This window comes from Mastigoproctus giganteus, chromosome 11 (genome assembly GCF_048544385.1).
Source record: "Mastigoproctus giganteus isolate SK-2022 chromosome 11, ASM4854438v1, whole genome shotgun sequence".
Classification (NCBI taxonomy): Eukaryota; Metazoa; Arthropoda; class Arachnida; order Uropygi; family Thelyphonidae; genus Mastigoproctus; species Mastigoproctus giganteus.
In genome coordinates, this window is record NC_143585.1 from 41,080,325 (window position 1) to 41,108,007 (window position 27,683).

A 27,683-nucleotide genomic window follows, 5' to 3' on the forward strand; every position below is an offset into this window, starting at 1 on the left:
TTATAACCATGAAAATTTTGTTTTCATTCATTTAGCTTATGCTTCTCAGAACCTTAAACAGCTCAATCAAGTCTCCACTAAGGTGCCTAATTTCCAAGCTCTGTCTCATGTGGACACCCTTTTGCCGATCTCACCAGGCGAGTTACCCATCTTTGGACCCTTTTGAGAAGTACATTGTTTTTTTAGGTGCGGTCTCTATACTTGAACACAGTATTCCAAGTGTGGTCTAACAGTAGCCTTATATAATGGGATTATTATGACATCCTTATCTCTACTCGCAATTGTTCGATAAATCATCGATAGACACCATGGGCCTTCCTTGCAACCAGTCTACACTGCTCGGAGAACTTAATATCTGACCATATCATAATACCCAACTCCCTTTCCTCAACTATCGGCTTTAGTTCAACTCTGCCAAGTGTTTGGGGTTACTGTTCCCCGTGCAGTACCTCACACTTTGCTGGATTAAAGCATTGCTGCCATTTTTCTGACCATTCCTAAAGTCTATCTAAGTCACTCTGAAGAAGCTTTGCTTGGCAATGATCATTAACTACTTTACCAATCTTTACATAATCTGCAAATTTAGACATCATGCCCTCTATCCCTTCATTGATGTCATTTATGAAAATTAAAAACAACAGTGATCCTAATACTGATCCTTGGGGAACTCCACTTCTTACGTCAACCTAATCTGAGGAATAACCATTTATCACAACCCTCTGCCTGATAGTTTTTTGTTTGTTTGTTATTTGGTTTTTAGGAGCATTAGCAACTAAGGCCATATTGCTCCGTGAATATGCGGTGGTCATTCCTGACCTTTCCGCATCCTCCATATTTGGTGGTGATGGGCTTGAATCCCGGTCTAATCAAGAAGCATGTGCTACGTACTGCTGCTCCTTCCCACCTGGCCACGGAGGCACCTCTGCCTGATAGTAAATGGGTGGTTCGAGATCCTGTTCAGCCATCTCAAGAGCCAGTATTCAATACTAAGGAACGCTTTCAGGTTGCTCGGTGGGGCAGAGGACCAAATCTGTGACGCATACAGTGGGATGGGAAGTAGACATTTCAAGGTATACTTTTTAACAAGATCTGGGTTTCTAATGCCAATTAACTCCTGTTTGGCAGTCCAGAGCGCTGCATATGTTTTAGCTTTGATGTAATCAAAGTGCTCGGAGAATGTTAGTCCCTCATCCCATTTTAGGCCAAGGTCTACGTGCGATTTAACCTTTGGAACTTTGCATCCACTAACCAGCATAGAGATATTGTTCCTGCTCTTTTTCTTTGTAATTGCCATCTGGGTGGATTTGCTTGGGTTTAAACATAGTCCTATACAATCGAGGTAATGTTCCAGTTCATTTATTGTGTTATTGGCTTGTTGATTTGTTTGCTTAACTTGTTATAGATCTTTAGATTTGACGAAGAATTTCAGGTTATCAGCATATGTAATAAAGTTGTCTTTGTGAGATGCAAAAAATGGTTCCAGAGCTGCAGCAAAATAACAGTGAGGAGAGAACACCTCCCTGTGGCACTCCCTGCGAAATGGAGTAATGGGCAATAAAATCGTCATTACGGAATATGAGGCGTCTTTCCTTCAGAATGCTACATAAAATCTTCAGGAGATTGCCTTGTATTTTGAAGTAGAAAGATAAAATTTGTTCCAGAGCCGTTATCGAGATATTGTCAAAAGCTGCGGATATGTCTAGGAAGATAATATCGGGCTGTTCCTTATTGTTGAGAGCTTTCTGCATCTGGAAAAGGGTCTCAAGGAGATTTGTGATGGTTGATCTTCCAGATAAGATGGAGTGTAGGTGCAGAGGACGATACCCGAAGCAGTGTTGGGTGAGAACTGAGAGAAGGGTCTTCTCAAAAATTTTCAAGATGGTGCAACTTATGGCTATGGGTCTATAGTCTTTGGCGTTTTTTGGTTTCTTTATTTTGGGAATGGGCTTGACTATGTAGTTGTTCCATATACAGGGGAGAGTACCTTTTTGAATGATTTGATTGAAAGTGTGATGCAACACCTCAATGTAAGAGCTGCTGATTTTTGCCATGAAAAGAGGGAAGTTATCAGGACCAACAGTTGCTTTATTAGGAAGTTCATTTATGGCTTTCATGAGGTTTTCTCTGGTAATTGTGATGGTTATTAGAGGTGTCTTTCCTGGTAAGTTTGAAACGGATTCTTCTTTTTTTACGATTCGGTGAAGGAGATCAGTTATCCTCTTCCTGTTTTCTTCTGTTGCTAATTGGTTGGGCACGGGAGGTTGTCCAAATGTCTTCTTGGACCATTCGGTAAGTACCTTGGCAGTCATGAGACCCTTTTTTCTGTTATCCCGAACAATCCTTTTTCCTTGTTTGAGCTTTGATAGTACATCTGCGTAATGCTTGTCTTTTCAGCTTTATAAAGTGAGCACTCTCTTTTTTGTACAGAATGTGATCGTTAGGATGTCCTGTCTTCAGCCACTTCCTGTGAAGTCTTTGCTTTTTACGAAAAACATATTTTATCTGTGGATTAAACCAGTTTTTGGATTTCCCGGTTATCCTTATAACCTTCGATGCTTCTTCATAGGCAATTTTTGTGAGCTTTAAGGTCAGTAGCTGGGGAGCTTCCTCTGCTGGCTTCGTGCTTAGTTCTTGCCATTTGTATTCTCGAAGTTCTTTGAGAATGATGTTTGGCTTGATGTATTTTAAAGAAAAGGTCGTTCTCTGCATGCCGTTAAATTTCCACTGTCCCTCTGATTGGTTCTAGTAACATTGAGTGTGGTCTCTACAGCTATGGGATTGTGGTCTGATTTAAAGCGAAACAAGTTATCTGCTAATCTAATGCTGAGTGTATTGTAATAGACAACATATAACCGCTGATTCTCTCTAGTTGCTGGAGTAACCAGCTGTTTGAGATTTAGTTGTGCAAGAATAGTCAAGATTTCTTTTTGTGTCGGTATGTTTTGGAATTGGCATGTTAACATCTCCTAAAAGGATCGTATCTACAGCTGGATTGAGTTTAATGGTAAGCCATGCAAGGAGTTCATTTCTTGAATCTCTGGTGTGCTCAGGAGGCAAGTATATAAGGCAGATTTGTAATTTTATTTTCCCATTGAAAAAGGTAGCACAGGTGGCTTCAAAATTATCTGATTTGGAGAGGTGTTCCTTTGAAGACTGATATTCATCTTTATACAGGATCATGGTTCCTCCACCCCATTTTTTAGTTCTTCCAGTGCCAATACATTTGTATTTAAGCGGATTAGTGAGAATGTTTAGTTGTCTGTTATTACATAACCACATTTCAACAAGGCAAATGTAGTCAAAGTCAGCCATAATCATGCAGGTTTGTAGTGCGGGAAGCTTGTTGGAAATGTTTCGAACGTTCTGGAAAAAACACCGCAGGCTGCCAGTCCTGGCCCATCTCAGAGAATGGGGAGGATTTGGTTGCTACTGTGACGTTTCAGAAGGTCTATTTGATCTTATCATCCATCTATCCCTGTATGGTTTAACCAGTGATCCTACCGCCAGTCCTGAAAATTCAGTAGCAACAAGGACTGTCCCATTGGGCATGTGACAACAAATGAGGCGTAAGCAGGATGCCTCGTCTTTAATTGTTTAACTTCCACTGTTAATCCAAACTCAGTTTTACGCATGTCTTTAATGTTACTGGGCTGCGTTGCAGGGCCTAATCTGGAGATAAAGATCTTCTCTCGTGTAGAAACAGCTGTAATATTATATTTGACCAGCCTATTCAAATCTCGGTTGGATATAATACATATAAATGTTGCAGAAACATAAAACCTTCAATTACTGCTAAAATGTTGACACCAGAGAAAAACCAATGATATTATATTCAGCATACAAAGCACAATAAGAAACAGTTAAATATAAAGAACCATATTTTCTTACATAATGTTATCAGTGTTCCCTGATTTTACTCTTGGCTAGCAATAGTCTCATAATTTATGTAAATTACACAATGCAAATATGCCTTAATTATAAAAATTGCATATTATATGTTACTGTGTTTACTTCAAGGTTAGTATGGTAAGAATTTTTATTGCTCTGAGGTGCAATCTCCATCTAGCACATCAACATTCATGAAAATAATATTTTGTATTGAAACATCACTTTTATGTGGGAAAATGCATTCTGAGAAATAAGTTAAAAACATTTTTGAATGCAACCTGTTTGACCTATTGTGATTATAAAAACACTGACATATCACTGACAGTATTGGCATATCAAAGCAGAAAGGAAATGCGTAGTGTGCAAATTGGCTCACTTATATGCATATTGTATTTTCTGGTGTGTTAAATGTTGGATTATTCAACTATTACTTTGTTACACTGCCTGTCCACTTGATTAGTACCATGGCAATTTGGACTATATTCAGTAATCTATGCAAAAATATGTAAATCAAAGAGATCACATGGTGTGCACAGGAAAGACTTATAAAGCCACATGACCCAGCTAGTGCTGAAATAAGGTAATTAGCAGTGAGAAATGATCATGTGGGCTTCCAAAGAGGTGTAATTGGTGCACATTTTTCAGGTACCACAGCAGAGATGATAGCTGCACTTCTTGAGTTCTCAAAGAATATTGTCATTTGTCAATAATCACCTCCTTATCCCTGCTGGAAAAATTCCTGTATATCATTGACAATACACCATGAGCTACTCTTGCAGCCCGTCTGCACTGCTCAGAGAACTTCATATCTGCCTGCACAACCACCCCCAGGTCCCTTTCATTCTCTACCACTGTTAGTGTATACCACAGAGTTGATACATTGCTCTGGGGTTGCTGTTTCCCATATGTAGTACTTTACATTTGTCAATGTTAAACTTCATTTGCCACCTCTCAGCCCATCTGCTCAACCTTTCCAGATCCTGTTGCAGCAGCATAGTGTCAGTAGTGTCCTTGACAACCCTGCCAACTTTTGTATCATCTGCAAACTTGGACATTAAGCTTGATATACCATCATCAATATCATTTATAAATACAGGAAACAATAATGGACCCAACACTGAGCCCTGAGGGACTCCACTAATAACATTAGTCCACGATGAGCAGTGTCCATTGATTACCACTCTCTGTCTTCTCCCCCTCAACCACCCCTTTATCCATAGCAGCAATTTAGAGAGGAACTGACACACTGCATCTTAAACCACTGCTTTTTTCAAAAAGGTACCTTCCAACTCCTTCAGAGCTGTTTTATGGAATCATTTGGTTCAATTGCATCTGTAGTGTCCTTCTACTGCCAGTGCAGTAGAGAGACAACTAGTTCAATATTCACTTCCTCCAGCTTACTGTGGATGTCAATCAATTTGGCTCTGGAGAGATTGTGCAAGGCTCATGGGGTAGTAGAATTTTTCTCAGAGTGTTAACAGGAGAGACTGCTTCTACAAGGATGGGACACACTTAAAATAGAAAGGGAGCAAGAATATTTGATGATGTTATTGAGGAAGTATTATGTGGGTCAGAAAACTACTAGCATGGGGGGGGATATACAGACTAATAGATTAACAATAGCCACAAGCGAAAGTGATTCTTGCATAGCTTCTATTGGAATGAGCAGCAGCCTTGAAAGCAAGGGGATTTCAAGAACTGCTGGGAGTCGTTATAGAAAACTAAATACATGGGCTGTGTAAGAGTAACTAAGACTAAGGACAGGTGTATGTATACTTCCATGTACACCAAGGTTACAAGTATAGTAATTAACTTTGATGATTTTGAAGTGTTTGTCAAGACATCAAAGGCAGATATTAAGAATGCATAATTGGAATTGCAGGAGTACAATGTGTACAGAAAGGATAGACAGGATAAGAGATTGTTGTTATTTTGGTTTTTAGGAGCATTAGCAACTAATGCCATATTGCTCCACGGATATGCGGTGGTCATTCCCTGACCTTTCCGCATCCTCCGTATTTGGTGGTCACGGGCTCGAACCCCGGTTTAACCAAGAAGCGTGTTCTATGCACTGCTGCTCCTGCCCACCTGGCTATGGAGGCACCAGGATAGGAGAGGTTATGCTGTTAGTTAAGAAACAAAATTAAAGGCAGTGCATCTAGTTGACATGGGTGGACAAAGCAATGTTGAATCAGTTTGGTGTGACCATAAGCACTGGGAAAGCAAAAATAACAGCAGGAGAGCTTTAGGCCTAATGACCGTGATGAGTACAACGAACAACAGTAAAGAGAAATAGAGTGGGCCAGTAAATCAGAATGTCTTATAATGGGGTATTTTAACTTCCCAGATATTGACTGAAATGTGTGGCTGGTCACTTGCACACTAGCAAGGCTTTTGCGGATTTATTGGATGGTTGTTTTCTACAGCAGCATGTTTGAGAGGCAACTAGAGGGAGTAATACTCTTGATCTGATTACTGGCAGTGATTATTCATGCAATAAGAATCTGCAGATAAAGGAACCACTTGGTGGCATTGATCACAGTGTGCTGATGTGGCATTTATTTAAAGATGTAACTACCATCAAGGGTAAAGGGAACAGATTTTGCTTTCATAAAGGTGACTACAGTGGTCTCAGTACACAGTTTTTAAATTCTATAGATGGGACCAACTGATGATATTACCAACAGCAAATTCTAAATGGGAAGCATTCAAGGAATTAATTTTTGAAGCTACTAGACTTTTCATACCAACTAAAATTCAAGGTTTAGGCCTAAATGGATGTCAAATGGAACTAATGAGACTTGGGGCAGAAAAAAAAATGCATGGATGCATATAAATTTTCAGGTGACACAGAAGCCTATGGTAGATATAAGTTAGTCTGTAATGAAGTAACAAAGGAGGTTAGGCAGACTACAAGAAATCATTGGCAAAGGATGCAACAAAAAACAGCAAAGACTTCTTTACTTATGTGAATTATAGAAGGAAGTGGATGAATCAGATTGGTCCACTTGGTATCATTGGTTTGACTGCTGATGATCCTGCTCAGATAGCTAACAAACTGAATGAGTATTTTGCATCTACATTCACACATGAGGAAATATGTTGGGAAGTGGAGGACAGAAGTTTATCAAACTCTAACAGGGAGCTAAATGATTTTGTAATAACTGAGAGCAAAGTGGAGGAAAAATTGTTGAAGGCACATGGGGTGGATGGGATCATTCCAGTTATATTAAAGGAAGTAAGCAAACCCTTAGCCATAATTATGTAAGCATCCTTGGATTCAGAGGAGGTCTCACAGACTGGAGATGTACATATGTATACCCAAATCATAAAGGGGGATCAAAGGGTGACATGATTAATTACAGACCTGTTAGTTTACCTTCTGTTCTGGGGAGAATAATGGAGTTACTGGTTAAAGAAGTGCTGCAGGATCACCTAGATAAGACTGCAGTAATAATTCAAACAGAGCATGGGTTTGTTAGGGGGAAGTCTTGTCTGACCAGTCCAATTGGATAATATGATGTGGTCACAAAGGAACTGGATGCAAAAATAAATTTTGATATCATATACTTGGATTTCAGGAAACCTTTTGATACCGTTGCAGATGGAAGACTGCTGTACAAATTGGAGGTATGGCATTAAGAGGAAATTGCTACAATGGATAAAGGGATGGTTGAGTGGGAGAAGACACTGCTTTACTTGGACTAATGTTAGCATTAGCATTTGCCTCTACTAATGTTAGTATTAGTAGAGGCATATGATGTAAGAAAGCAAGCTTATACAGCATCAACCAAAAGGAGGGGGGGGAACCCTTCCAATTTCACCTATCCGTTCTTTCCAAATGTTTGTGTAGTTCTGCCTTGAATTTATTTAAGCTATCAATTTCCACACACATATTCCACAACTATCTTTTCTCAATTTCAGTTTATTCCCCCAAGTTTGTAATCTGAGTTTGTTTATTTCTCAAGTTTGTAATCTGAGCAAGAGGAAGAATCCCATCAGCATTGAGCCTGCTCAATCCACTCAAGGCCTTATACACCTCAACCAGATTGCCTTGCAGGTGCATAGTCTCCAGATACTGCAATTTGCAGAACTTAAACCTTTCTTCATAAGATCATCTGTTTCTTCTCCTCTCCAGTCTGTTGCCCTTCTGTGTACTCATTCTAGCAACTCCACATTCTTCCTAAAATGAGGCTTCCAGACCTATATACAGTACTCAAGGAATGGCCTGACCATTGTTTTATACAAGGGGATAATCACCTCCATATTCCTGCTTGCCAAATTCACATATACCATTGACAAAACTCCATGACCTACTTTGGCAGCCTGTCTGCACTGCTCAGGAAACTTCATATATAACAGCACAAATACCTCTAGGTCTCTCATTCTCCACTACTCTGAGTGTAGTACCACACAGTTGGTACATTTTCTGGGGTTACTGCTACCCATATGCAGTACTTTGCATTGATGAATGTTAAACTTCAGTTGCCACTTCTCCACCCATCTACCCAACTTTTCCAGATTCTGTTGCAACAGCATATGGTTAGTACAATTATTAACAACCCTGCCGATCTTTGTATCATCTGCAAACTTTGACAATAAGCTTGACATACATTCATTAATATTATTGATAAAAATACAAAACAACAATGGGCTCAACACCGAACCCTGGGGGACACCACTAATAACATTAGTCCACGAAGAGCAGTGTTATCGATTACCACTCTGTCTTCTCCCACTCAACTATACTTTTATGCATTGCAGCAACTTGCCCTTAATGCCACACTGCTCCAATTTGTAGAGTAGGCTTCCTTGAGTAAGAGTATCTAAAGCTCTCCTGAAATCCAAGTATATGATATCAAAATAATTGTTTGCATCCAGTTCCTTTGTGACCACATCATATTATCCAATTGAACTGGTCAGACAAGACTTCCCCTTAACAAACCCATGCTGTGTCTGAATTATTACGCAGTCTTGTCTAGATGATCCTGCAATGCTTCTTTACCCAGTGACTCCATTATTTTAATTGGAACAGAAGTCAAACTAACATGTCTCTAATTATTCGTGTCACTCTTTGATCCCCCTTTGTGAATTGGAGATACATTTCCACATCTCCATTCTGTAAGGACTTCTCCTGAGTCTAAGGATGCTCTTATAATTATGGCTAAGTGTTTGCTTATTTCCTTTGCCACTTCCTTTAATATAACTGGATAGATCCCATCCACCCACGTGCCTTTCATATGTTTAACTTCAATTTCTCCTCCACTTTGCTCTCAGTTATTACGAAATCATTTAACTCCCTGTTAGAGTTTGCTAAACATCTGGCCCTCTCCTCCTTGAATAAATCCTCATGTGTGAACGTAGATGCAAAATACTTTACTTAAGTAATTAACCACTGATATCAAGTGGACCAATCTGATTCATCTCCTTCCTTTCTAGAACTCACATAAGTAAAGAAGTCTTTGCTGTTTGTATCTTTTTCAAGGATTTCTCATAATTTGCCATCACTTGCCTAACCTCCTTTGCGACTTTATTACAGTTGTGACTTTATTACAGACTAGCTTATATTTACCATAGGCTTCTGTGTCGCCTGATAATTTATATGCATCCCATGCATTTTTTTTTCTCTGCCACGAGTCTCATTAGTACATCTGACATACATTTGGGCCTAAATGCCCAAATGTATGTCATATGAACATACATTTGGGTGTTTGTTAATAGCTGAAATAAAGAGCCTGGTAGCTTCAGAGATTATTTCCTTGAATATTTCCCATTTAGAATTTGCTGTTGGTAATATCATCAGTTGGCCCATATATAGAATTTAAAAACTGTGTACTGAGACCACTGTAGTCACCTTTATGAAAGCAAAAATCCTTCCCTTTACCCCTGATATTAAGTAAATCCCTGGGTGCCTCTGTAGCCAGGTGGGAAGGAGCAGCAGTGCGTAGCACACGCTTCTTGATTAGACTGGGGTTCGAGCCCATCACCACCAAATACGGAGGATGCGGAAGAGTCTGGGAATGACCACTGCATATTCCCGGAGCAATATGGCCTTAGTTGCTAATGCTCCTAAAAACCAAATAACAACAAGTAAATCCCACATCAGCACACTGTAATCACTGTCACCCAGCGGTTCCTTTATCTGCAAATTGGTAATGCACGAATAAGCACTGATGATAATCAGATCAAGAGTTAGAGAGGCAACTCTCTCTCTCTCTCTCTCTCTCTCTTGTTGCCTCTCTATCATGCTGCTTTAGAAAACAATCATCCAATAAATCCACAAAAGCCTTGCTAGTGCAAGTGACCAACCCATAAGTTCCAGTCAATATCTGGGAAGTTAAAATCCCCCATTATAAGACATTCTGATTTACTGGCCTAGTTTATTTCTCTGTATAATTGTTCATTGTACTCATTCGAGTCATTAGGCCTATAACACACTCCTACTCTTATTTTTGCTTATGTCACACCAAACTGACTCTACATTGCACTGTTCATCTATGTCAATTGGATGCACTTCCTTAGATTTTGTTTCTTAATTAACAGCATAACCCCTCCTCCGTGCCTATCCTTTCTGTACACATTGTACTTCCCAAATTCCAATTCTGCATTCTTTATATCTGTGTGACACCGAGTCTCTGATATATGCCAACAATATCCACCTTTGATGTCTTGACCAGCACTTCAAATTCATCAAATTTATTTACTATACTCCAAGCATTTGTGTACGTGCAACAGCCCATGTATTTATTTGTTTCATGACTACCAGCAGGTCCTGAAATCTCCAGCAACTTGCTTTCTGGGCTGCTGCTCATTTCAATAGAAGCAGTCCAAGAATCATTTCCATCTCTGCCTACATAATCTGTTAGTTTGTGAATCCCTCCAAGCTAGCAGTTTTCTGACCCACCTAACATTTGCTTTGGTAGTATCTGCCAATATTCTTGCACCCTGTGTGTGTGTACACAGTAGGACCCAGTGGTGAGATGTGTTTTGCCGACTTTTTGAAAATTCTACCCCATAAGCCTTGCACAATCTCTCCGGGGCCAAATTGTTGACAAGGCTCTGATCATATACTCCCTCCTATCATGTCTGGGCAGGATTGCAGATACTTTCAAATTTAACCTGAACTCGCGACTTTTTTTTTAACATTGACCTATTGGTTAAGTAAATCTGCAGATATCCTGCATTTAATGTTTTGCAAACGTGTACAATGATATCACCTCTTGTGCCATTAAAAGATGATATCTGCTCTATAACGTCATCAACTTTTGACCCTGGCAGACATACCCTGGTCCTATTCCACCTATTCTTTTTGCACAATATATTTTCTGTTTCCCTGACAATTGAGTCACTGACAATAACTACTGTGGAACCAGTACATTTTGCCCTGAAGATTGCAACTGTGTTGCCTGGTGTACAAGAGTTCTCAGCTACCCAACTCTGGCATTGAGTTGGGCAGCTGAGAGCTTGATGGGCTCCCCCATTTTAATTCCTTTGAGGGAATCGACTCGTTATTAGTGGAATTCCCTAGGGTTTTTGGCCCATTTTGTTTTCAATATTTATCAACGATGTTAATGAAGATATATCACGCTTAGTGTCCAAGTTTACTGACAATACAAAGGTTGGCAGGGTTGTTAATGACACTAATGATATTACACTACTGCAACTGGACCTAGAAAAGTTGGGCAGATGGGCTGAGAGGTGGCAACTGAAGTTTAGCACTGCTCCTTGCCAGATTCCCGAACCTTGCCCTGGAGTGTCCTTTGATTATAGATCTCAGCCTTGGGTGGGGTAGTACTGCTTAACGTGGTGTTTGTTACACTGACACTTCAGCCTGTAAACTGCATCTCAGACCTGGAATTCTTTTGACAGCATGCAATAAGGACCGTATTATCTTTCCTTACTCTTGCAGGATGTGAGGAAATATTTTACATATTAGTATTAGTAGTGGCAAAATGATGCAAGGCAGCAAGCTTATATTGCATTAACCAAAAAAAAAAACACTACTCCATTTACTCAGCCCTTTTAATAATTTGTTCAATCCTTTAAATTTATTCAAACTACTCTCCTCTACAACACCAGTTGGTTTGTTCCAACAATCATTTATGCTGACTGAAAAGAAAATTTTCTCATATCTATCCTAAAACCATTCTTTTCCAGTTTGAATTTGTTTTCTTGCATATGTTATCCAAGAAATAATAAGGGTGCTATCAGCATTTAGTTTACTCAAAAACCCATTTAAAGTTTTAAACAATTCAGTCAGCTTTCCTCACAGGTACCTAGTTTCCAGATGTTGTAATTTACAGTTTGATATAACTGTAATTTATTGCTTTTATACTTCCATATTGTTTTGGTCTTTAATAATGTAAATAAATTTACATTATTATATTACAAGTGTAAATAAATTTAATTGTTTAGTTTCTGAAGATGGTAGTAAAGAAGCTGCTCCAGTGTAAAGCTTTGTAAATATCAGAATTCCATATTAATAAATCCAGTCAGCAGCCTTTAACATGTAGTTGTGTTTTTATTCCACTATCATGTGGAAAATTCAGTTTGGTAATACAACCAGATGGATTAGTGGAAAGCTAAGACACTACAGGTTATGAATCATTCTGCATAACTGGTTGTTATGGTAATAACAATGCTCAGCCCACAGTATACCTATAAATCATCTCTTCGTAGTCTTCCCACTTAATTATACCACTTATTTTGGTAAAATTTTTGTGCTTTCTTATGTTAATTACTGTGTGAGTAATATAACTCATGATGCTGAGTGCATGAAACCCCATGGGCTGAATCTTAACTCCATGCATTTGCTTTTGTGGTATGGCTCTTGTACTTTACTTTTAAAAGTAGCTTGTATTTGGTCTTGAAGTTATCTTTACAGATTTGAAAATTACTTACACAAAATTGTAAAAGGCAGTGGTTTCAAAAGCCATTTTTTATAGTATGCCAGTTAATATGTTGAAAGTTTTTTCTTGTGCATTTCAGCATAGCACTCCTGAACCAAGTGAAGCACAAGAAAAACTTAAAATTTTCCACTAGCTTTATTGCAGGTATTCCTCAAGAAAATGTAAAAATGTAAGTTGCTAAAAATTAGTTAATTAGAAGGCAAGTGATCATCTTCTTCAGACTTGTATGCAATGTCATATGGAAACTTGAGTTAATACAATAAACACAAGCTTGATTCTTTTAGTGAAAATTATTAATTAAAAAAAAAAAAAAAAAAAAAAAAACACATATTCCTGTAACTTCAACATAATTTTATTTATATAAACTTATTCAAAATAATTAATTACACTATCAATTAAAAATAAGTTTTTCAGTGGCTGCTTAAATATTTCTAAATTCACCTCTGGTTTATTTACTTAAATCACATGTAGAGATGATCATGGGTAGCAAAGTTAAACTTTGAAGAAGCCAGATATAAGATATCTGTTATTATGTTTAGTTAGTCATTCATGACAATATAGAAAATTTAAAGGTTATGTTAAATTTTATTAACTTTTTCTGCTTCTGTAGAGAAAAGTGTGACCTCAATTTCAATACACACACACTAGTATTTGTAGGCACGGTAAAGCTCCAGAAACTCTTTTACAAAGGTAACTTAAAAGCATTCCTATTAAAATGCAGCTAATTAAATTAACAGTCAATTCCACATTAGATTTTGGTTGGAAGTAAACTATTCTATTTGTAAAGTCTGAAAAAGAAGACAGATTTCACAAGTGACTTCCATGTACTATACGTTAGATAATTTCCACCATGAATTCTTTGATTATGAAGTACAGTCATATAAGCATTAAATAAAGAGAGCTTTGTTTATTTCCACCTGATTTTTTTGTTAGGCAATGGATAGCTAATCCAATGAATCCAAGAGCATTTTAAGTTCATTGGCGAAATAATGACATATCACTACTTTAGCATTAAACTTGAGATGCATGAATACAATAATCCTTGCTTTAATGGACTTCAATCTAACAGACTTCTGAAATAATGGACAGCACCCACTGAAGCAAGTTTTCTATCTATATAGGACCCAGTGATGTAATTGCCTCAGTCTGCTTATATTTATCATTAGTTAAAATACTTTCAGTCTGGGAGCCAAAAATTTTCTTCCTGTCTCCTTCCATCATCTTGCTGAACAGTTCAGCTAGCAGGGTGACATCTACTAGCCCTCTACCAAGGGTCTGCAGTACCTCCTCAGAATCAAATGAGCTTTAGTTAAGTTGCCATTATGTGACATGGCAAAATTTCAAGTTCTTCTCCATACAACCATTAAGTGCAGTAAAATTAGTATTACAACAACATTTAATGTTTTTATTTCATAGTTCAGTGCTAAGAATCTTCATATCATTCTAACAACTTGGCAGCAATATTTCTTTTGAGTTTAACGAACAGTTGGCTTTGGTGGACTGGGCTTACCCTTGTATAGTCCTAGTTAAAGCAAGGTTTACTATATCAATATGTAGGAATATTTTAGTGCAAAAAGTGGGCATCTTTTAATTTATACAAACCTAGTTAGGCAGCATACCAAACTCAGTTGTAAATGGAGCATTTATGTTGGATATCGCAGAAAATAAAACTTTTCAATCCAGTTGTTAGCCAAGATAATCTAATATACTTTCCAGGTTGGGAGTCTTGTGAGCTGAAATTAAGCCTGGATCTTCATATTAATTTCCATGTGATTTCCTTTTATAGATTTCTTTCATAAGTTGCTTGACAAATGTCGTTTATTGTTTTTTAAGAGGCAATATTTACACAGGTACAGTTCTAAGCATATAATATATACACTTCATATGTAATTGTAATAAATAGCCAATGAAAAAGCAATTGTAATTTTATATTTGCATTATATATTTTTAAAAAGCTAACAATTTTTTGCCTACAATATAGCCTCCTAATTATTTCCAAGTCAGAAATGTACAAAGAAAATAAGGTATGAAGAAAATTGAGGTTTATTTTCCTTGGCAAATTTTCCCTTTTCATGTCTGTTTTATTTCTCAGTTCTTTCTGTATGTAGCTATTCTTTGGGTTCTTTCAGTTCTGCAGCTAGAGATAAAAGGCAAGAAATTTTTATCAGTTTTTTTCATATATGTATAACATGTAATTAATTAATATATATATATATATATATATATATATATAATTTGCTTTCGTAAGGTAATAATTAAGTGCTAATCTAAAATGTAATCTAATCTGAATCTAAAAAGAACTTAAAAAAAAAATAATATATAATTATTTGCTTTCGTAAAGTAAAGGTGACTACAGTGGTCTCAGAGATTTTTTTAAGTTCTATACAATGGGACCAACAGCAAATTCTAAATGGGAAGCATTCAGGGAAGTAATTTTGGAAACTACTAAACTTTTTGTTCCAACTAAGAAATACTGTTCTAGGTAAATTTTCCTGTAACTTCAACATAATTTTATTTATATAAACTTATTCAAAATAATTAATTACACTATCAAATGGATGTCAGATGAACTAATGAGACTCGTTGCAGAGAAGAAAAAAGCATGGGATACACATAAATTGTCAGGCGACAGAAGCCTATGGTAGATAAAAGCTAGTCTGTAATCAGGTCACAAAGGCGGTTAGGCAGATTACAAGAAATATTTGGCAGAGGATGCAAAGAAAAACAGCAAAGACATCTTTACTTATATAAACTCTAAAAGGAAGAGGAAATCATATTGGTCCACTTGATATCAATGATTTGACTGTAGATGATCATTCTCAGATAGCTGCCAAACTAAATGAGTATTTGGCTTCTACATTCACACATGAGGAGTTATTCAAGGAGAAGAGGGCCAGATGGTTATCAAACTCTAACAGGGAGCTGTGATTTTGTAATAACTGAGAGCAAAGTGGAGGAGAAATTGTTGAAGTTAAACATAAGAAAGGCATCTGGGGTAGATGGGATTTATCGAGTTATATTAAAGGAGGTAGCAAAGGAAGTAAGCAAACCTTTAGCCATAATTATGAGAGCATCTTTGGACTCGGGGAAGTCCTCATGGACTGGAGATGTGCAAATGTATCTCAAAATCACAAAGGAGAATCAAAGGGTGACACGAGTAATTACAAACCTGTTAGTTTGACTTCTGTTCCAAGCAGAAAATAATGGAGTCACTGGTTAAGAAGCATTGTAGGATCATCTAGACAAGACAGCAGTAATAATTCAAGGCGCCTCCGTAGCCAGGTGGGAAGGAACAGCAGTACGTAGTACATACTTCTTGATTAGACTGGGGTTCGAGCCAGTCACCACCAAATACGGAGGATGCGGAAAGGTCAGGGAATGACCACCGCATATTCCGGAGCAATATGGCCTTAGTTCCTAATGCTCCTAAAAACCAAATAACAAACAATCAGTTTGAAAGATGTTAGTAATAATTCAGACACAGCATGGATTTGTTAAAGGGAAGTCTTGTCTGACCAGTTTGATTGGATACTATGATGTGGTCACAAAGGAACTGGATGCAAAAAATAATTTTGATATCATATACTTTGATTTCAAGAAAGCTCTTGATACTGTTGCACATGGATGACTACTGTACAAATTAGAGCAGTATGGCATTAAGGGATATGCTGTACGTGAACTAATGTTATTAGTGGTATCCCTCAGGGTACGGTGTTGGGCCCATTGTTGTTTTGAGTATTTAACAATGATATTGATGAAGGTATATCAAGTTTAATGTCAAAGTTTGCAGATGTTATGAAGGTTGGCAGGGTTGTTAATAACAGTAATGACAGTATTCTGCTGCAACAGGATCTGGAAAATTTTGGCAGATGGGTTGAGAAGTAGCAACTGAAGTTTAATGTTGACAAATGCAAAGTACTGCATATGGGTAGCAGTAACCCCAGAGAAATGTACCAACTGGGTGGTGTTACACTCAGGGTAGTGGAGAATGAAAGAGACCTAGGGATGATTGTACAGTCAGATACGAAGTTTTCTGAGCAGTGCAGACAGGCCGCCAGAGTAGGTCATCGGGGCTTGTCAATGATATACAGGAATTTTGCAAGCATGGATAAGGAGGTGATTATCTCCTTATATAAGGTAATGGTCAGGCCACACCTTGAGTTCTGTGTACAGGTCTGGAAGCCTCATTTTAGGAAGGATGTAGAGTTGCTAGAACAAGTACAGCGAAGGGCAACAAGACTGGTGAGGGGAACAAAGGGGTGCGCTTACGAAGAAAGGCTTAAGTTCTGCAAATTGCAGCTTCTGGAGACTAGGCACCTGCAAGACACTCTGATTGAGGTGTTTGAGATCTTGAATAGATTGAGCAGGCTCAATGCTGATGGGATTCTTCCTCTTGCTCAGATTACAAACCTGAGGGGTCATAGATTCAAACTGAGGAAAGACAGTTGTAGAATAATGTGCAGAAATTTGGAAGGTTTTTTTTTTTTTTTGCTGATGCTGTATAAGCTTGCTTTCTTGCATCATATGCCTCTACTAATGCTAATATGTAATATAAGAGCTGTATTAATCAAAAATAAGAGCAGAAAATAGTCTTGTAATTTTAGTGAAATTATGGTAATTTTTTTCCTCAAAAATTTGGGAAGAAAGATTATTAGGAATTAATAAGTTTGTAAACTCTGTGTCCAACTCTCCATCTGATAATGAAGTATACGGAATGATTCATTTTTGATATTTTAAATTAACAAAATAGAGAAAAATCTGCATTAAATAAAATAAAATTGACATGCATAAAATAGAGAAATGATTGCATTATAGGCACTTAAACTTTTAGAATAATTTCTTCTATCACAAGGATTCAATCTGAAGATGGTAATTTGCATACTGGAAACTGTGTCCATTTACATTATAAATCAGAATACAACTAAAAATTATTTTGCAATTTAAATAACTATAGGTGTGATAACATTGCTGGTTCTGTGATATATTTACTATTTACTGCATGAGTATTTCCTCATATATCCTTTTTAAGTGCCATAAAAACCGCTATTGCATGTATTCCATTAAGGAGGTACTATACAAGGAGGATGCTAAGGTGGATGAAAAAGAATTTAGTGAGTTTGATAGAACAGGAAAAGGTAGGACAGGGCAATTATAGAGTAACGAGCAGCTCAGGTTTGTGTAATAATTATAATTTGATTTATATCAAGACCTGCCAAACCCCCTGCCTCGTCCTCAGCCTTTTCCTGCCAAACCCCCACCCAGGGTGGGGGGGTTGGCAGGAAAAGGCTGAGGACGAGAAAGCTAAAAAGACCCAAAAAAAAAAAAAAAAATGGGAATAAGGAGTTTCATTGCTATCTAATACGAAAAGGAAAGGAGTAGAGTAAACCAGATAGGATCTTTGTTGAATCGAATCCTAGATAATCAAGCAGACATTTCTGGTGAGTTGAACAGATACTTTTAAATTGATCTTCAAGCAAAAAGACCCTTTTGGGGTTTGGGATATTGGAGTAATATATCTGAACACTGTAGGTTATGTAATATTACACAAGACAGTAACAAAAAAAAAAAAAAAAAAAACATGAGTGCAGAGCACGTGCACTAGATGCTTTTATGTGAAACTCCCCTGCAAATATTTGTATTGTTACAGTCATACTATTCAACAAATGGCTACAATCAAATGGGTAATTAGGCTATTTCACTGTGGTCGTTCATGGTCAATTGGCTTGGATTTCACTAACCTCTTCCTAAGGATATACCAGTAACAAAAAATGCGTCATGTACTCTAATCTCACTACTAGTGAGTGCTTGGCACAGACTAGTGGTGGGAGTGTGGGAAGTGCATCTGGCAGAAGCTGCGAATAACATCACTTTTGTGATGCATTTTTTTTCCATGATCAATCAGATTTACTCAGTTGATGCACCTAAGGATGTTTCACATGAAAAATACTGAGTTTGAAAGTGGGTAAGGCCCCAAGTAACAAAGATATTTACTAATCTTTTTGAAAGAGGGGCCGAAAAGAATGTCCCAAACCTTTAGAGTTAATTGTTAAGATCACAGTTAGATTCAGGGGTAATCTCCTTGGATTGGAGAAGTGCCAACCCCACCAATACACAAAGGGACACCCAAGAATCATATGTGTAATTATAGACTTAGTTTAACCTCGGCGCCTCCGTAGCCAGGTGGGAAGGAGCAACAGTGCGTAGCACACGCTTCTTGATTAGACCGGGGTTCGAGCCCGTCACCACCAAATATGGAGGATGCGGAAAGGTCAGGGAATGACCACCGCATATTCCCGGAGCAATATGGCCTTAGTTGCTAATGCTCCTAAAATCCAAACAACAAGCACAGTTTAACCTCATCAGCAGGGAAAGTAATGGAGTTCATTTGAAATATGTGTTTGGATTTGAAGGCTGCCTTAAGAAAAGACACTGGCCTTTGAAAGAGTCCAAAGATGGGTGGCTCACTAGTGCAAAATAGCAAAGGGGTATCCATATGAGAGAGATTTGGTATGGGTTACAGAGCTTGGAAAAATGTTCTCTGAGATCTGACTGATGTATATTTGGGTGGGGGACAAATTAAATGATGATGGAATTTTTAGAGTGAAACAGAATACAAAAACCAGAGTGCATAAATATAAATTTTTGGGGAAACTAATATACTGCATCTCGGGAAGTTTGTCATCAGCTGACTACTTGAATAATTGCCTTCAGGATGGTTGAGGTTGACAGTGAGGCTTAAGGGGAAACTGAATCAGGACCGTCTGGAGATGGAAAAAAAGTGATTTAAAGGGATACTGGTTATATGGACAAAATTTATTTATTTTTGGCTGATGTAACAAAAGGCTAACTTTTGTGCATCCTATGGCCTGTATAATAATACAGTGAAAACATACCAATATATTTGTGGGGAGGGGTTATTCTTTGAGGCTATGGCTAGAAAGTCTGCATGTCATAGTGCCCAAAACCATTGACAGAGCTGATATCTGAACCATGCCAATCTCCTTAAAATGAGTATTAGTATTGGCAAAATGATGCAATGAAGCAAGTTTACAAAACATCAATGGGAAAAAAATTACCAACTTCATTTGCCCATTTCTTCTAATAATATGCCCTATCCATTTTGAAATTTATTCAAACTTCCTACTTGCACACATGCAATAGGTGTAAACTCATTTCAACTATGAACAAAGGCTCTGGATAAAGGCAAAATTCTAATAATTAACAACTTGCTGGCTAAAGGAAAGCATCCCATAATCCAGTCTATAATTCTTCCCCTTTAACTGGAACATGCCCCTTCATTCTAGTATCATTTAATACAATGAAAAATTTTCCTTCATTCATTCAGATCTAAGAACGGTGTGCCTAAAAATTCTCTTATGAACCAATGTATGCAGAGGTCAAGACAGAAGAACAGCTGTGAATGTCTGTGTCACTAGGCATTACTAGGTTGTAGATGGCTCTCATCAGTTGGTTGTAACACCACTTGTTATTGGAGGCTTGAAATAGTGAAAAAGAACAAAGCCTCAACATCTCCCCATCATTTCTACCATGCAGTATGGGCCGTGTCTTTTTTGGTTATGACAGGCATCACCCAATATTTGTAATCTCAGTGATGTCCATTTGTGCCTATAATCTGCCAAACCCCATTTATTTTTTCTGAATCTCAAATATGAGTTAACTCAACTGCCACTCTTTTTTTGTCATAATATTTGCTCTATGATTTGTTTTGCTTTAAATTTGGTCCTTAAGTGTATGTCTGCCCAAACATTCCTTACCAAACCCTTCCTAATCTGGAATCTCCTCCAGCTTAAAATCAGTTTAGTCCATTCTGTGAAATTCATGTTCTCTCAACCCTACAAATTGAAACTTTTTTGATTACTTTCTTTGAAACTTGACCTTATCCAGTAGAACTTTCTTATCAGTGAAGAATTTTCTTTGGTGATTTTAATTTTCATAACTCCTGCTGGCATTAATTTTCTAACTGCATGAACCCAACTGGTAGAGATGTTGAGTTTTTTGTTATTACTAATGCCTGACATAACTTGTTAATTTACCTACTAGAATACCTTATAACCTAATCACATTCCCAAAACCCTTAATTTTTTCCTCACCAGCAACCCTACAAACTTCGTACATTGACCCCAAATGCGATAATGGTTAGGCCACATCTTGGGTTACTACATACAGATCTGGAGGCCTCATTTTAGAAAAGATGTAGACCTGCCGGAATGGGTGCAGAGAAGGCAGTGAGTTTGGTGAAGGGAATGAAATGGTGGTCTTACCAAGCCAAGCTTAAGTCCAGGAAGTTGCATAATCTGGAGACTATTTACCTGTGAGGTGATCTTATTGTAGTGTTTAAGGCTTTGAATGGATTGAGTGAACTCAATGCTGATGGCATTCTTTCTGTTGCTCAGACTACACATGAGGAGGGAGGGCACAATTTCAAACTGAGAAAGGATAGTGCAGAAGTTTGCCTTCAACCAGCTGGTAGTTGATTGTTGTAACAAACTTCCATTGTTGTTGTAGTAGTAGGGTTTTAGAAGCATCAGCAACTAAGGCCATATTACTCCTTGTATATTGACTGTAAATTGTGTTTTGAGGTTGATTTTATGTTTGCTGGACGAAAAACCTGAGTTTCTGGGATAAAAAACCATGCTACTCTTACCTGAGACTGACTGACTAACTCAGCCATGCTGTAAAAAAGGCACACAAAAATTCCTCGTCATTGGCAGGACTCAAACTCAGGTCTTTTCCACCCGGTGTGGGGAGGATGGCGATCCTACCAAGTGTGCTACTAATGAGGGCATTGTGGAAGTGGGTAGTCTGAATAACTCAATTCAAGGAAGGAAGAATTCAAAATAATTCAAGGAAGAATTAGATATACTATTGGAGGAGATGGACAGATGATATGGGAAGTTGTTATTTTTTTTCTGGCTGATGCCAAAAAAAAAATAAGTATAATAACAAGTAAAAAATAATACAAGCTTGTAGTCTTCCATCATTTGTCACCACTAGCACTAAGTACATAATGTTAATGGTCGGCTGCGATATATTCTTCTTTTCCTTGGTTGGACTTCTGTTTTAAATTTACTAATCCTAATGTTTGGTTAGATCATGCCAGTGAAATTATTTCTATAGTGATGGTATTTTATCTAAATCTTGGTTTTCCAAAAAATGTTCTATGGCTGTTCAAGATGAAACACAGCATATCATAATTAGACTGTTATTTTTCTTGTTACTTTCTTAATTTTCTGCCTAGACTAAAGATCACGACACTTATGAAAATATTATTAATCAATCTAAACTCAATTTGGAATAGGCTAAGAACAGAAAACTTGCTTCTTGTGCAAATGGTAGTTGAACATTCTGGTTGCTAGTCACAACTATTGGAAGCAACTAAACTAAAACTATTTGTCACAACTTCTGCCCATCCATACTCTCACCTCCAATGCATTCTGATGCATCCTCATCTAAAGATAAAGCAAACTTATCAGCATCCTAATTTTTCTCTGACCCGTGCATCAGTGATGTTGGTAAATCAACCATAGCCATCTTGGTAAATCAACCATAACGATCAACGATCTTGGTAAATCAACCATAAAACACATTCAAATAAATGCCTCCCATGGTCTTCTGATGGGACAGAAGAATTCTGAATGCACTTGATGCCAAGAAATTTTAAGGTTTTGATGGAATCTCTCCACTTATTCTCAAAACTTGTGCCCTGGGGCTTACTCTGCTGTAAGGTTTTAAGGGACACCTAGAACCCCTCCCAAGAATATTTGTTTTAATATTCTGAGATAAGCAATCTGCAGTAATAAATACAATAATTTGAAGTGAATTCCATATTTTTAACAACTTACTCCACAGTAAGAGCCTTTTTCCTTGTGGCATGGGACTGTATTCATTGGTTGGGTGATTCCTGGGATTCTCCTATAATCTACCAATTTCATCTTTGATGTAGCATCCCTGCATAGCCAGTTGTGTTGTATGACTGGCCTCTTAGCAACCGGCCAATAGGGGCACCTCCGTAGCCAGGTGGGAAGGAGCAGCAGTGCGTAGCACATGCTTCTTGATTAGACTGGGGTTCGAGCCCGTCACCACCAAATACGGAGGATGCGGAAAGGTCAGGGAATGACCACTGCATATCCTGGAGCAATATGGCCTTAGTTGCTAATGCTCCTAAAAACCAAATAACAACAACAACAACCGGCCAATAGAAAATCACCTGGAAATTCAACTAGCTTCCACCCCTTCTGTGCAGCTAGGACTGCCTACTCTGATGAAGGTCTGTAATAGGCTGCCCTCTGGGAGGTAGGGTTCAAGACTAGGTAGAAATCATAAGAAAAATTTACTAAGGAAAGAAAGATGTTACATAAAATGATCTTGGGAGGAGAGAGTTTATTATTAATCATTTTGATAACTGCCTTGCTTCCTTCTCTAGAAATGTCAGGTTGTTAATAACCCCTCCAAAGATAATTTTATGTAACTGCTTTATTTTCTTATTAAAATTCTCTTGTACTTTTCTATGTAGTCTTGTTTTTTCTTTTATGCTGTTTATAATCCTGCATAACATGCAATGCTCTTCACACAATATACACTAGACAGTCCATGTGTGCGAGATCTATGTGATTGAGTTCAAATTTGCCTGAATTATTTTTAGATATCTGTATTTTTGTATTTGAAGCCAAATTCAGATATACATGAATTTTATAAAAAAAAAAGTGGCAAATGAAATCATGGTTAAAAAATTGTCCACATAACATAAATTACTGCATGCCGCTCTTTCAAAATATGTAGTGACTAATCGTACTAATAACACTATTGGAACATGATACTGAGGGTGTTTGACATACAGTTGAATGAGAAATAATTCATTATGTACTTGCTTGGTCTGTGATTTATGAGCAATGTCAAGTTTTTAAGAGGACCTAGTCTAGCCATCATTGAGCATCCCTATCATAAGTGTTTTGTTTTTAAACCCATGTGTAATATTTAAAATTGTTTTATGTAATTTCTGCATCTAGTAAAAATTACAAATGTGACCACTATTCCTGGACCTATGAAGGAGAAAAGGCAGATGATGAGCTTGGAGAAGCTTGAAATTATCTCAAGGACTGAAGCCAGAGAAAATGCATCGGCTCTAGGATGTACATTTGGAATCAATGAATCCATAGGTGCACACCATTTTTTGGCAAGGGATGGTTTGACAAGTTTTGCAAGTGTTATAATATGCACAACATTAAGTTTAGCAGCAAATATGCAAGTGCCAACCAATATTCTGCTGAATTGTTAAATTTAATCCAGAGGGAAGGCTACTCATTGAAGTAGGTATTTAATGCAGATGAGATGGGTCTGTACTGGAGGAGGATGCCAGCAAGGATCTTTATTTCTAAGGAGGAAGTGAAGGTTTCAGGATTTAAGGTCTCTAATGAGTGGTTAAATCTGCTATTCTGGGAAATGCAGAAGATTTTAAGTGCAAGCTACTTTTAATTTATAAATCAGAAAATGTCAGAGCTTTGAAAAATGTTAAAAAAGTAGCCTGCCTATCCATTGGAGGTTCATAGCTGGGTGATGGCAGGATAAATGTTTGATGACTGGTTTGTAAAGGACTTTTTCCAAGTTAAAAGATATTGTAAAAGGCAGAATTTGCAATACAAGGCACTGTTGTTAATTGATAATTCCACAAGTCATTTGCAGCACTTGGAAATCATGAATGAAAGTGAAATGAAAATGAAATCATGAATGAAAATCTTTTTGCCCACAAACACAACTTTGTTAATTCAGCCATTGGATCAAGGCATCATTTCCACATTTAAAATATTATATTTAAAGCAGACCTTTAATGCAACATTGGAAAATATAGAGGTAAATCTTTGTGACTTTTTGAAGTCTTACACATTCATGGATGCAATTAACAACACTCATGGTGCGTGTACAGACATAAAAGAATGTACAGTGGATGCTTGTTGGAAGATACTGTGGCCAGAATGTATTCACATGCTGCAGCCAGCAGTAGACATCCAAGATGCAGTTGTAGAAGATATTGCTGAAGATATCACTTGGGAGATGGCTTCGATGACTCCCAGTGCAGCTTGACAATAAACACTATGACTTTTGACTTTCTGCCTAATGACGTCATGGAAATTGTAAACAGTCATGAAGAGGATGATATTGCACTGACTTTTTGCAGAATCTTAATGCTGACTATGCTCGTGGAAATTCAATGAAAAGAGACATTAACAGCGCGCTGGCTCCATATAATCTAATGTTGGATGAAATGAAGAAGGAAGCCTGACAGCCAATGCTATTGGAGTTTTTCAGTTAATCGAACAGTGTTTCTGAAACAGGAACTTCTTATACAGTATGCCTGTTGGCAATGGTCTCTGATTAGTATATAAATATAAGTTTTTTAAGTAAATAAACTCATTTATTCTAAACTTTTGTTTTTATCATTTTGTATTTGTATTACCTTACATAATTGATATTAATATTAGAACTGCAAGAAACCTTGCGAGGAAGGTTTCTTGCAGAAAAAGCAAGAATAAGGGAGGGAGCATGGTTCCTGTGAATAAGGAAGGAAGGGAGGGAGCAAGGTTCCCTGAATAAGGAAGAAGGGAGAGAGCATGGTTCTCAAAAGTTTCTTGCAGGAAGCCTCAAATAATTGTCAGCAGACTTTATTCCCATGCTGTGTTATACACCTCAATCAGATCACATCGCATGTGTCTAGTTTCCAGGTGCTGCAATTTGCAGAACTTAAGCCTATCTTGAGCACCCCTTTGTTCCCCCTCACCAATCTTGTTGCTCTTCTTTGTACTTGTTCTAGCAACTCTACATCCTTCCTAAAATGAGGCCTCCAGACCTGTGCACAGTATTCACAGTGTGGCCTGACCATTGCCTTGTACAACGGGATAATCACTTCCTTTTCCCTGATAGCAAAATTCCTATATATCATTGACAAGACTCCATGACCTGCACTGGCAGCCCACCTGCAATGCTCAGCTAACTTCATATCTGACGGCACAGTTACCTGCAGGTCTTTTTCACTCTCCAGTTCCCTGAGTGTAGTACCACACAGTTGGAATGTTTCTCTTGGGTTACTGCTACCCATATGCAATACTTTGCATTTGTTAATATTAAATTTCACCAATTCTCCGCCCATTTGCCAAACTTATCTAGATCCTGCAGTAGCATGCTATCTTTACTATCATTAACAACCCTGCCAACCTCTGTATCATCTGCAAACTTGGACATTAAGCCTGATATACCCTCATCAATATCATTGATGAATACACAAAACAACAATCAGCCGAGCACCGAACCTGGGGAACTCAACTAATAACATTAGTCCACAAAGAGCAGTATCCATTGATTAGCACTCTGTCATTTCTCACTCAACCAACCCTTTATCCAGGGGCATATTTCGGGGGTGGGCAGTGGGGCAATATGCCCCCCCAACCAAAAATTTGAAATTAAAGAAAACGAATGCAGGAGGCTTTCTAAAAAAATAAAACCCAAAAGCCTGGTCGGCATGCCCCCCTTACGATGATACCTGGATACTAGGGCTTACAATAATGAGATTCCGGGATCCCTGTCATTTTATTTAGGATTTGAAATCCCAGTATTGATACAAAAATACCATTTTTTTGGTACTAATTTAAAAAATAATTGTTTATGATTTATTCATGTAAAGGTTATAAAATCAACAACAATAAATCATTAATATCACAGAATTTGTTACACAAGGATTGTTATACACAATACAAATGCAACGGAAACCTGAAAACGTCATGAAACTAAGACAAAAATCTTACAAATATATTTCTCTCATACAAATATAGTAAGTATAGTGTGTGTGTGGAAGTAAAGCACTTAAGGAATAATGAAAACATCATTGCGGAAATATTTCCATTAGTGGGAGTAGGCTTGGTAAGGCAATCAAGGAATATGGTGAACAATGGCATGGCAGGTGCAGAAGGGTTAAAATTAAAAGCTTTTGAACAATAGTTTAATCCTTCTGTTATGCCGCTGCTTGAGGATGCGACACAGTGCATTTTAGGAAAGGGTGTCGGTATGGAGCAGTTTAAAAATATTGTGAACAGGTGATCTAAAGGTAAAAGATGAAAGCGTTTCATTGTCTGGCAAAAATATTCTGTTTTTTTCACCAAAGGAAGAAGAGTAGGTCAAGTTTAAATTAGATAGGGAGAGATACGTTTGTTTTTTTTTTTGTTTGTTGTTTGGTTTTTAGGAGCATTAGCAACTAAGGCCATATTGCTCCGGGAATATGTGGTGGTCATTCCCTGACCTTTCCGCATCCTCCGTATTTGGTGGTGACGGGCTCGAACCCCGGTCTAATCAAGAAGCGTGTGTGCTACGCACTGTTGCTCCTTCCCACCTGGCTATGGAGGCGCCTGAGAGATACGTAAATGCGAACAAACTCCAGAGGGGTTTGCACATAAGCTTGCGTATAAAAAAAAAAAATTGTACAAAGAGCGATTGTAACTTGCAATCAATTGAATAAATAAATAAATGAGAAGGAAATAAATAAGGTGCTCGCACAAAAAGAGGGGTTTGTGGTTTTTGTTCAGAGGGGTTGCAGATTTGCAATGGTAGTTCTGGTTTCAGTTCTGGGAGTGTCCAGCTATACAGAGAAGAGTTCTGCCGGGCACGTTCTTGTGCTAGAAGTTAATCAGGAAGTTGAATAACAAGCCAGTCAGAAATTACCACAGCAGTAGTAGAAGCCAGGGCACTGGCTTCTACTACTGCTGTGGTAATTTCCTTCAGTATTAACAGAGAACTGTTCCCAAAATAAGACAGTACTGGAAGAGCTATACAGCAGAACACAGAGTACAACTAAGAAGAGAGAGAGATATCACTGCACTCTGT

General features: G+C 37.8%; 1 protein-coding gene across 1 annotated transcript in view; it reads right to left on the reverse strand.

The window, feature by feature from the left end:
- Window positions 1–14,773: 14,773 nt before the first annotated feature.
- The window catches only part of LOC150077944 (uncharacterized), a 60,149-nt gene continuing 47,239 nt past the window's right edge, over window positions 14,774–27,683 (reverse strand). The window contains exon 4 of the mRNA XM_090384885.1: window positions 14,774–14,934. Within this exon, the coding sequence (XP_090241011.1) occupies window positions 14,906–14,934 (29 nt within the window). The 3' untranslated portion in view covers window positions 14,774–14,905. The remainder of the gene's footprint in view (window positions 14,935–27,683) is intronic.